Source organism: Pituophis catenifer, unplaced genomic scaffold (assembly GCF_029215685.1).
Source record: "Pituophis catenifer annectens isolate HBS135680 unplaced genomic scaffold, rPitCat1.0.hap2 SCAF_12, whole genome shotgun sequence".
Lineage (NCBI taxonomy): Eukaryota > Metazoa > Chordata > Lepidosauria > Squamata > Colubridae > Pituophis > Pituophis catenifer.
Window position 1 is genome coordinate 17,432,653 of NW_027256892.1, and position 12,298 is coordinate 17,444,950.

General features: G+C 44.5%; 1 protein-coding gene across 1 annotated transcript in view; it reads left to right on the top strand.

The window, feature by feature from the left end:
• PRDM10 (PR/SET domain 10) overlaps nucleotides 1-12,298 on the top strand; it is a 66,504-nt gene that overhangs the window by 28,658 nt on the left and 25,548 nt on the right. The window contains exons 6-11 of the mRNA XM_070952274.1: nucleotides 2,574-2,815; nucleotides 3,995-4,198; nucleotides 6,597-6,669; nucleotides 7,325-7,442; nucleotides 8,880-9,009; nucleotides 11,050-11,274. Of these exons, the coding sequence (XP_070808375.1) occupies nucleotides 2,574-2,815; nucleotides 3,995-4,198; nucleotides 6,597-6,669; nucleotides 7,325-7,442; nucleotides 8,880-9,009; nucleotides 11,050-11,274 (992 nt within the window). The remainder of the gene's footprint in view (nucleotides 1-2,573; nucleotides 2,816-3,994; nucleotides 4,199-6,596; nucleotides 6,670-7,324; nucleotides 7,443-8,879; nucleotides 9,010-11,049; nucleotides 11,275-12,298) is intronic.

Below are 12,298 nucleotides of genomic sequence, written 5' to 3' on the forward strand. Positions count from 1 at the left end.
ACTTCAAGCCTCGGAGTTTGATTTCGTTGGGGATATTACTTGGAACCCTGACATTATCTTTGTTCAATTCTTCCCCATTTTCTCTTGTTATTGCTTTAATTTTATGATATACAAATGTATACGCTAATATTCCCCCTTTTCTTATTTCTGTCACTTATTCTAGCTTTTAATCGTATCCCCCTTTGTTAAGAGACTTTTTCTTTCTTTCTTATCTGACTTCTAACCATCTCACCTACTTAAGAAAAGAAAAAAGAAAAAGGAGAAGAGAGAGAGAGAGAGAGAGAAAAGGAAAAGTAACTCAGAACAACAGAAAAGAAAAATCATCCATCCTCTCTTGCCCGCTTCAATACTTTTAATTACTACCCTTTAAAAGAAAAATGGGAAAAAAGAAGAGTGAATCAAAACAACAATATAAAAATAAAAAAGAAATCATCTATCCATCGTCCCGTGTCCGCTTCAATATTTTAATTGCTATGCTTTTTTTTTTTTTTTTTGACTTGCCTCCCAAATTCCTCTCTTAAATCTTGACCTGCTTCTTGGATGTTTAATCTAGGCATTCCTCCCACCTCTTCCCTCTTCCACTGCCTAATTTCTAACATTTCTACCCAGGCCCCTATCTTACTTTCAAACATATCTTCCCACTCTCTTAATATATTTTCCCCCTGGTTTAATTCAATAAATCATTTTGATTATCTTTATCCTCAGACCAAAGGTTGCTGTATTAAGGGGAACTGCCATGTGCCTGTATATAAGAAGTGTATATAGAAGGCAGAGAGCAAAAAGAAAAAAAAGCCCAATTCCGTTCATCCTCTCTTGAGTTACTGACCATTTATTTATTTATTTATTTATGTATTCATCAAATGTATTATGCCGCCCGTCTCACAGTTAGAATTGGTGATATCCTGGAGCAAGGAACTCTTGAAAATAATGGATGCCCTTTGGGTGCCAGGGAACTTGTAGCTAGTTAAAGGCATGGAAGTTATTGCCTCCCAACATTGGCTTCAGAGTTTCTAGGTTCATTAGAAAGGGAAAGAACAGAGGTTCTCCAAAGCACCTGAAGGCAGGACAAGAAGAAGCAGTGGATGGAAACTAATCAAGGGGAGGACCAACCTAGAATTAAAGAGAACTTTTCCTTGACAGTTAGAACAAGTAATCAGTGTGCAATGACTTAGGTCTAGAGGTTCTCCCTGGAGGTTTTTAAGAAGAGATTGGACAACCATTTGTCTGAAATGGTAGGATGGCGAACTGCGTGGAAATGTCGTGCGCATGCATGTGCGTGCTTCTTAGAGCCACGCTCCGGAAAAGCGGAACTTCCAGGTTCTAGTGCGCACACGTGCCCGTCAATCAGCTGGCCAGCGCGCATACGCAGGCTGGATTTCAGCACTGATGTGTGTGCAAAGGGATGGCGCTCCGGAAAAGCCAAACTTCTGGGTTCTGGCACGCGTGACAATCAGCTGGCTGGCATGCATGCACACACTGGTTTTCGGCACAGTTGCATGTCCAAAGGACAGCTGATAATACCGTATATGTGGTACCTTGCTCAATAGTAGTAACTATGGGAGGGATCTTGGAGTCCTAGTGGACAACCATTTAGATATGAGCCAGCAGTATGCTGCAGCTGCCAAAAAAGCCAACACAGTTCTGGGCTGCATAAACAGAGGGATAAAATCAAGGATACGTCACGTGTTAATACCGCTTTATAAGGCCTTGGTAAGGCCACACTTAGAATACTGCATCCAGTTTTGGTTGCCACAATATAAAAAAGATGTGGAGGCTCTAGAAAGAGTGCAGAGAAGAGCAACGAAGAGGATTACGGGACTGGAGGCTAAAACATATGAAGAATGGTTGCAGGAACTGGGTATGTCTACTCTGATGAAGAGAAGGACTAGGGGAGACATGATAGCAGTGTTCCAATATCTCAGGGGTTGCCACAAAGAAGAGGGAGTCAAGCTATTCTCCAAAGCACCTGAGGGCAGGACAAGAAGCAATGGGTGGAAACTCATCAAGGAGAGAAGCAACTTAGAACTAAGGAGAAATTTCCTGACAGTTAGATTCACAATTCATCAGTGGAACAGCTTGCCTCCAGAAGTTGTGAATGCTCCAACACTGGAAGTTTTTAAGAAGATGTTGGATAACCACTTGTCTGAAGTGGTGTAGGATTTCCTGCCTAAGCAGGGGGTTGGACTAGAAGACCTCCAAGGTCCCTTCCAACTCTGTTATTCTATTCTATTCTATTCTATTCTATTCTATTCTATTCTATTCTATTCTATTCTATTCTATTCTATTCTATTCTATTCTATTCTATTCTATTCTATTCTGTTGTCGCGCGCGCATGCACGCCAGAAACCCAAAAGACAAACAGGCAAGGGAGTGTGTGCCGGGCAACATGGCTTCGTGTGCCACTTAGGGCATATGTGCCATAGGTTCGCCATCACGGGTATAGGGTCTCCTGCTTGAGTTGGGGGTTGGACTAGAAGACCTCCAAGGTCCCTTCCAACTCTGTTATTCTGTTATTAAAATCTATTTTCTTACCCGTGGACTAACATCGTATCTCTTCTACCTGTGTCTTTCAGGGTGCGAGGAATGCAATAACGCACATCCCTCGGTTTGTCCAAAGCATGGGCCCTTGCATCCCATCCCTAACCGGCCAGTTCTGACCAGAGCCAGAGCCAGTCTCCCCTTGGTGCTTTACATAGACCGGTTCCTGGGAGGGGTCTTCTCCAAGCGACGTATTCCTAAACGCACCCAATTTGGTCCTGTGGAAGGGCCTCTGGTTAGGTTATCGGAGCTGAAGGACTGCTATATTCATCTGAAGGTAATCCCCTATCTTCTATTTTCCTCCATATTATCTTTTCAGAAATGAGTTTTCATTCTGAAAACTGTCTCCCTTTCTCACTCTCACTCACTCTTTCTTTCTCTCTCTTTCTCTCTTTCTTTCTCTCTCTCTCTTTCTCTGTCTCTCCCTTTCTTACTCTCACTTGCTCTCTCTTTCTCTCTTTCTCTCTCTTTCTCATGCACTCTTTCTCTCTCCCTTTCTTACTCTCACTCACTCTTTTTCTTTCTCTCTCTCTCTCTTTCTGTCTCTCTTTCTCACTCTCTCTCTTATTCTCTCTCTCTTACTCTCTCTCTGTCTTCTCTCTTTCTGTCTCTCTCTCTCTCTCACACACACACACACACACTCCGTCTCTCTCTTTCTCTGTCTCTCCCTTTCACTCTCTCTCTCTGTCTCTCCCTTTCACTCACTCTCTTTCTCTCTTCCTGTTTCTCTCACTCTCACTCTCTCTTTCTCACTCTCACTCTCTCTGTCTCTCTCACACTCTTTCTCTGCCTTCTCTCTCTGTGTGTGTCTCTCTCACTCTCTGTTTCTCTGTCTCTCCCTTTCTCACTCTCACTTACTCTCTCTTTCCTTTCTCTGTCTTCTCTCTCTCTCACACACACTCTTTCTTTCTCTTTCTCTTTCTCACTCTCATTCTCTGTCTCTCTCACTGACTCACTGTCTCTGTCTGTCTCTGTCTCTGTCTCTCTCTCTGTCTGTCTCTCTCTCTCTCTCTGTCTCTCTCTCTCTCTGTCTCTCTCTCTGTCTCTCTCTCTCGTGTGAATTCGGGTTGACTTTGTATTTTCCATCTTTAATGCAAGCTTTTATTTCTGGAGAAAACTGGGAACAGAGTCTCTGTCACGCCTTCCCACAGACCATCCTGGTCTCAAGGGGATTCTTTGTATATCTTCAGGCCTCGTATTCGATTTGTAAACATCCCTTGCCATTACTGTTTAAATATGGACTCTATAACAACTTAGCTATTTATTGTGTTGATCAATTAGCAGACCGAAAAATATTCTCCCATCTGCTGCTATTCACCACCTTCGTGGCTTCTCTGCTCTATTAAACACCGTCTTCCTACTTTTCAAATAGTTCTTTGGTAGATAACAGTGAACATGCAGTCCTGAGCTGCTTGGGGGTCATATGCGTCTTTCTCTTTTTTTATTTTTGCTACAGGTGTCCCTTGACAAAGGTGACAGGAAGGACCGGGATCTACAGGAGGACCTGTGGTTTGAGTTGTCCAGCGAAGCTCTGTGCAACTGGATGATGTTTGTGCGCCCCGCACAGAATCACCTGGAACAAAATTTAGTAGCCTATCAATACGGTCATCATATTTACTACACTACAATTAAAAATGTTGAGCCTAAACAAGAACTCAAGGTATGAGGTGACTATCTTAATAGAACTTCTTTTACACAAATCTGGTTGGTATTTCACACCCCCCCCCCCCCCAAAGTCTGGAAAAATATTACTAATTCCGTTCTCTGTATCTCACATTCTTCCTTTTTAACTTCTGCTTGTAGCAGTGTTTCTCGACATTGGTAGCTTTGGAAAATACTGCTTTGTAGTATAGATAGTCCTCAACCAACGACTATGATTCATCATCATCATCATCATCATCTTTTAAAGACCCCATAATCCCTTGCGGGGTGCAGTCTGGGCAACTTAATGGAGCCAGCAGAGTGTTTTACTGGCCGGATGCCCTTCCTGTCGCCAATGTGGAGTTTTGTTCAGCAGATACATTCTCAGTATGCCCAGAGAGAGAAATATCTGTCTCTACCTCGGATCGAACTCACAGCTTCCTGATTGTGAGGCAAGAGCTCCACTTCTAGGCCACCGCACCACTCCAAACCAATGACTACACTTGAGGCCAGAATTTCCATTTAGACTAAACCAGGGGTCAGCAACCTGCGGCTCTGGAGCCGCATGTGGCTCTTTCACCCCTCTGCTGCGGCTCCCTGTCACTCAAAATATACGTCACAACCGCCAATGTGCCAATTTTCAACCCCCAGTAGGCCAACCATGGATAAATCCAAGAAAAGAAATAATTCAGAAAAAAATAAAGTTTAATTCAACTACATATGCTAGTTTTGTGGCCGCTCAAGAAATAGTCGGGCACGGGAAGGATTTTGTGGCTCCCAGTGTTTTCTTTTCTGTGGAAAACTGGGTCCAAATGGCTCTTTGAGTGTTTAAAGTTGCAGACCCCTGGGCTAAACAAAGCGGTTGTTAAGTAACTCACGCCTGATTTTATGGTGGGGTTTTTTTGTGTGCAATGGTTATTAAGTGAATCACTGAAGTTATTAAGCAAATCACACACTCCTGATAAAAGCTCCAAGATGGAGCACCTTGATTTACTTACTTACTTACTTACTTACTTACTTACTTACTTACTTACTTACTCTTTCAGTTCTGTTGGCTGGCTGCTTGTCCTTACCTGGCCCAAAATATGGGATTTTTGCCCCTGTCTTGTCTGGGTTAATAATTAGTTAATAAGGTATCATTCATTCCAGTCGGCGTACCTCTGAGGTTTACAGCTTGGCTTGTGTGGGTGATGATATGGTATCTCAAGCAGGAAAAAAATCAGTCATTGCTGAGTTATTTTTATTTTTCATTAGAAGCAAATCAAATGGAGCTTAGAGAGAACAGTTGGGGAAAAAAGCTGTAAGCTTAACATTAAAAACAACAACAACAACAACAAAAAAAAACCTGGAGGCATTTACAAGACGAGTGCTACCATCTGGCAATCCCTGTTCCCTGGAGAGAGGGCTGCCTTCGCTGCCCTATTTCAAAGAGCAGACGGAGAATGCAAATCCCAACGTGAAAAAAGCAGGATCTGTGATCCAGAGTCGGTCCCTGTCAAAGCAAACCCTGAAACAAAACAGCACCTTCTCCATTTCCCGTTACACGTGGAATATTTTAAAAATGTGTGCCTGTGAGTTATTGTGGCAGTCAGTAAAAGAGGATTTGTATACTTTCAGTATACAAAAGGGACGCGGTGGCTCAGTGGCTAAGACGTTGAGCTTGTCGATCGAAAGGTCGGCAGTTCAGCGGTTCGAATCCCTAGTGCCGCGTAACGGGGTGAGCTCCCGTTACTTGTCTTAGCTTCTGCCAACCAACAGGTAAAAAAATGCAAGTAGAAAAATAGGGACCACCTTTGGTGGAAAGAGAACAGCATTCTGTGCATCTTTGGCGTTTAGTCATGCCGGCCACATGACCACGGAGACGTCTTCGGACGGTGCTGGCTCTTCGGCTTTGAAACGGAGATGAGCACTGCCCTCTAGAGTTGGGAATGACTAGCACGTATGTGCGAGGGGAACCTGTATCTTTTTATACTTTCAGTCAAGCCGTTTATACTAGTTCTTGGTCACCCAGAATGGGAAATACGATTTTAAAAACCCTTCTATGAGTCATAATGTTATGGATTAATTTGCATAAAAGGCCTTCTGATACGTGGGTAGAAATTCACACTTGCTTATGAAGATGCAATACTTGAATCTATTCCCCCCCCCCCCCCCATCCCCTCTTTCATCAAAGCACAAAAGGGCCTGAATAAAATAATAGCATGCTAAAAGTTGTGGATCAGTTTAGCTCAGTGAACAGAATGGAAGAGTTGAGCTGAGAAAGCCTGGAGCTGAATCACGGGTTGACCCAAAATTGGTTCTGTGACCCTGGGTTTCCTCTCCAGGCTGCAATTCGTGGAGGATGGGCACAAATTCTATTTCACTTTTTTTAAAAAAACCCTCCTATGAATTTCCTTCCCATTTAATATCTGTTTTAGGTATGGTATGCTGCCTCCTATGCAGAATTTGTCAATCAGAAAATCCATGATGTATCGGAGGAGGAGAGGAAAGGTAAACATTTAAAATAAAATTTTAGAGTTGCAAGTTATTTATTTATTTATTTTTTAATTTGATTTATATGCCGCCCTTCTCCGGAGACTCAGGGCGGCTTACAATGCGTTAAGCAATAGCCTTCATACTTTTGTATATTTATACAAAGTCAGCTTATTGCTCCCACAAACTGGGTCCTCAATTTACCTACCTTAGAAAGGATGGAAGGCTGAGTCAACCTTGAGCCTGGGGAGATTCGAACTTACAGTAATTGCAGACAGCTGGTGTTAATCACAATGCTTTTAGTCTGCTGAGCCACCAGGCTTGTTCTATTGATAGCAGATGCCCTTTATGTGCTTAGCTTCTTGCAAAAGAAGTGCTGTAGCTTTGTACAACTTCCTTCAAATGCAGCATTTCTGCATTTCAATCCACTGAGACAGTTCATTGGTTAGAAGAAGGAATAAAGGAATTAAAAAACTATTGTGTAAATCTTATGTGCTTTTTCTTGGGTCTGCTGTCTAACTTATCACTCTATTTCTCCTTCCGAGACTGCTCGGAAGGAGAAGATAAAATATAACCTGTAAGCTGAAATTGTGAGTGAATAACTGACAAAACCTGAAAAGCTTGGGGGGGTTTCTGAATATTTACTATTGATTGGTTTATCTTGAAAACACAGTTCTCCGAGAACAAGAGAAAAACTGGCCATGTTATGAGTGCAATCGACGGTTCATGAGCTCCGAACAGCTCCAGCAACATCTCAACTCCCACGATGAAAAGCTGGACTTCTTCAGCAGGTATTCTATCATTCACCTAATTGAACTGTTCCATGGAAATTTCTGTCCAAGAGAAACGGGAAGTGCCAAGAGTTCTGTCCAGGTTTTCCAACAAAGAGGGTTACAGTAATTATTTAAGGTTGACTGTTTGCTCAGGTGCATCCCTTTTCCCTTAAGAAGGAAGTCCTTCAGCGCAGTTTAGGAGACAGGGCAGCATTTCTACATTTCATAGCCTTGGAGGACCAAGGTGGCAGCTGCCCATTCAGCATCCTCAGCCTTTAGCTCCAAGCCCTCTTTAGATTCTCCCCTTCCACGCTTCCACCGTCTACAAAAGCTGAGAGCCCATCTGTAGAGGAGATTCTATAAGAAAGATGGATGGGCAACCCAAGAGAAGGTAGATTGACATCCACTAAAGATGCATGGGCATCTCAAGAGAAATCAGACATGGAATTACAACTCTGATAAAAGAACAACATGCTGACTGACCCGAATCCTTCCTATATCATCACTCCTGTTCCTTCCACCAGAAGATATAATCTCTCCTTGGTTATCGTTTTTATAGCTTAGGCCCATGATGGCGAACCTATGGCACGTGTGCCCAAAGTGGCACATGAAGCCATGTCGCCCGGCATGCGCGGCCTTGCCGGTTTGTCCTCTGGGTTTCTGGCATGCATGCACGCGTGACGATCAGCTGTCCTTCACACATGTGGCAGTGCTCAAAACCGGTGTGCGCATGTACACCAGCCAGCTGATTGTTGGGTGCGCATGCACGTCAGAATCTGGAAGTTCAGCTTTTCTGGAGTGCAATCCCTTTGCGTGCGCAGCAGTGCCGAAAACCCTCCTGCGCATGCACGCCGGCCAGCTGATCGTCGGGCGTGCATACATGCTAGAACCCGAAAGTTTTTCCGGAGTGTGGCTCTGACGAGCATGCGCAGGCAGGACATTTCCGCATGACCTTTTTGGCACTCGGTACCGAAAAAGTTAGCCATCTCTGGCTTAGGCTATAAAAAACTGTAGGCTAAATACAGGGAGCCTACAATTCTCTATAGATGTGGTTAAACTACAGCAGAGTTCCCCAACCTTTCTGGTTTTGCTGACTGGTGGGGGTGGGGGAGGAGGAGATTGTTCCACATGACCATGCACCCATGCGCAGCTCCATTTCAACGAGTGGCAGGCAAGAGCTCACATGTGAATGGACCACACGCATCCACACTCTCCCACCGCCTTGGGTGGCCCTGTTCAGAACAGCTTACAGCCCAGTAGTGGGCTGGGGCCCCGGAGTTGGGGACCCCTGGACTACTGTGTTTATCATTCCTAAACTTGCTGACTAGGGCTGATGGTAAGTGGGAATCTAACCATGGAAAGATGCAGTCCCTGCTCCTTTTCTTAAGCTGATGTTTCCAATGGATTACAAGGGGCCTCATTGTCCTCTAACCCAGAAATCTGTATGTTTTGTAGAGCGAGAGGCAGAGGTCGTGGACGAGGGAAGCGAAGGTTTGGTCCAGGAAGGCGACCTGGCCGTCCTCCAAAATTCATGCGCTTGGAAGTAACCAACGAAAATGGGGGGAAGTGTGCAGAAGAGAGCCAGGTATATATGTAGGGAGTGGGTGAATTGAGTTTTGCGGAAAGGAGGAACCGAGTTTGCCTTGTTGGGTTGGGTCCCTTGAAATTTCATTTTAATGCCATTTCTGGAAAAAGAGCCAAGTGTCTCCAACAGCTGGAACAGCTGCTCAGCACCATTTGTATCGTCTACCATTTTGGTGGCATTAAAAAAAAAACCCTAATGTCAGCGTTCCAAGTAATGCGCCCATAGAAAGCAGAACTCCGAGGCAGGGAGATTCCTCAAAGGGCAACTTTATTGGATACATCGTATTGGCACAACAGGTGAAAACCGACTCCGAAAGTTCCCGCGATTTTCACCTAATTAAAAGAGAAAGTTTTCCCCCTTTCCACAATTCATCCGTCACACGGTCCAATTGAGGTGCTGGCCAGTTGCTTAGTTACTTCGCTCTTGTTGGAATGACCTTGGTTCTCACAGGAAAACTTCTAATTTTGACTAGAACACCCCAGCTAACTATTTCCCTCCCCCTCCCATCTAGTGGCAGCCCTGAAGCCTCAAAGATGGCCCCAGCCAGATTCGCGTCAGGGTTGACATCTATTTTGCATTTTTTGGGGGGGGAAAAACATATATAACTTTCTAATCTTTCCCTACCAAAATAAGAAAGAAGAATAGGGAAAAAAAAATGGTTTCCTCCCAATGTAGTAGTCTATGGCTCCCTCATTGGATATATGTCTTACAATGTTTAAGAAAAAAATAATAATAAATGAAATATGGTTCGTGGAGAAAAAAGCTGCCTCTTTTAGATTGTAGGGCATCAGGCTAGCGGGGAATCTTGTCTGGCGGGACGGCTGGCTAATTAGTGGCCTCTATCAGCAATGAACAGTAAACCTTGAAGCTGAATAGAAAGCCAGAACATGCAGAGTGTTGGCATTTGGGAAAAAAACTGTCCTTGTGTCTAGTTGTTCTGGTGCGCAGTGCTCTATAGCATCGTTTTGAGGGTAGGAGTTGAAACAGTTTATGTCCAGGATATGAGAGGTCTGTAGATATTTTGACTCGTGCAGTATACAGGTCCTCAATGGAAGGCAGGTTGGTAGCAATTGTTTTTTCTTTTTCTTTCTTTCTTTCTTTCTTTCTTTCTTTCTTTCTTTCTTTCTTTCTTTCTTTCTTTCTTTCTTTCTTTCTTTCTTTCTTTCTTTCTTTCGACTTCTATACCGCTTCATAGTTCTTTACAGCCCTCTCTAAGCGGTTTACAAAGTTAGCATATAGCATATTGCCTATTAGCATATTGCATTAGCATTAGCATATTGCCCTCAACAATCTGCCCCCATCTCCTACCCGCCTCCCACCATCCTGTCCGCTCACACAGGGCTGCCCTCCTCAGGATACCGTCGGCCAGACAATGTCAGCTGGCGATGTCCAGGGGTAGAGCGTTCTCTGTAGGCGCTCCTGTCCTCTGGAATGAGTTACCCACCGAGCTTCGGACGGCGCCTGATCTCCGCTCCTTCCATTGGGACTTAAAGACTTGGCTGTTTCAACAAATGGGTTGGCCCTGATCTTTGGGTTTTATTATTTTATTGTCGTTGTTTTAACTGGGTTTTAATTACGTTACCTTTTATTATTGTATGTTTTAACCTGTGTTCGCCGCCCTGAGTCCTTAGGGAGAAGGGCGGCATATAACTTTTTGGAAATACATACATACATACATACATACATACATACATACATACATACATACATCAATCAATCAATCAATCTGGGTCCTCATTTTACCCACCTCGGAAGGATGGAAGGCTGAGTCAACCTTGAGCTGGTGAGATTTGATCTGCTGATCTGCTGAACTAGCAGTCAGCTGAAGTAGCTGCAGTATTGCACTCTAACCACTGCGCCACCTCGGCTCTTTCTGCAATCTAATTATCCTCTGAAGTCTGTGTCTGTCTTGTTGGGTTGCAGAGCCAAACCAGACAGTTATGGAGGTGCAGATGACAGAGACTAATGACACGTTTGACCCCTCCCTCCCTCAGGCTCAGTCTGGTCATCTCCTACAATATCCTTGGTTTATAATTTCAGGACTTGCTGCCCTTTGCCAGTAAGGGGCAGTTTGATGAAGCTGGCCAAGCCACCCTAAATGGACTCGACCAAGCAGAGCAGACCCCAGTGGCCCCAGAGACATCGTCCTCCCTGGATCAGCTGCCTGAAAGCCAATCCCTGCAGCTTCAGCCGCACGAGCAGACGGTGGTGGCTACCCCAAGCCTGATGACAGCAGACGACATGCGGCGAGCAAAGCGTATCCGGGTAAGTGAAGAACTCAACTCGCATTTATGTTGCATTCATCTACGGCGGTGTTTCTCTACCGTGGGAATTTGAAGATGCGTGGACTTCAACTCCCAAAATTCCCTAGCCAGTATAAACCAAACTGTTCTATCTAGGCATGGAATTAAAATTTTCCGAGTGCCAAATTAGGGAAAAGTCAGCATTGGGGTTTTTTGCCTCTTTGGAAACTTATGCTGTTCTTTTATCAGGGTTGAAATCCAGCAGGTTCTGGAGAACCGGTAGCAGAAATTTTGAGTAGTTCAGAGAATTGGTAAATACCACCTTTGGCTGGCCCCAGAGTGGGGTGGGAATGGAGTTTTTGCAATATCCTTCTCCCAGAAGTGGGGAGGGAATGGGGATTTTGCAGTATCCTTCCCCTGGAATGGGGTGGGAATGGAGATTTTGCAGTATCCTTCCCCTGCCATGCCCACCAAGCCACACCCTCAGAACCGGTAGTAAAAAACGTTGGAATTCACCACTGTCTTTTATGAATTATTTTGGGTGGTGCCGAAACGTCCCACGCTGGGGAAACTGGTTACCAATTGAAATTGATTAGCTTTCATTTGAGACCTGGCTCAAAAACAGTAACTGTGAGAGGGACCTTGAAGTCTTAGTGGATGATCACTTTAATGATCATCACTGCCAGCAGTGTGCAGCAGCAGCAGTAATGGGTTGCTCCCGGTTTGGTCCGGTTCTTGCGAACTGGTAGTAACAGCAGTGGGAGGCTCCACCCACCTGGTCGGACATCATCATGGACGATCTGCGCAGAAGCGTGTGCACACGAGCGAAGCAAGCAGATTCATGCACGTGTTTCTGTTGTGAACCGGTAGTGGAGGTAAGTAGAACCCCCCCCTCCCGAACAACAGCCAAAAAAGCTAATACAACCTTTGGTTGTACAAACAGAGGCATAGAATGAAGATCACGTGAAGTATTAGTGCCGCTTTATAAAACCCCTAGTAACATCTGGAATACTGCCACCAATTTTGGTCACCATATTACAAAAAAG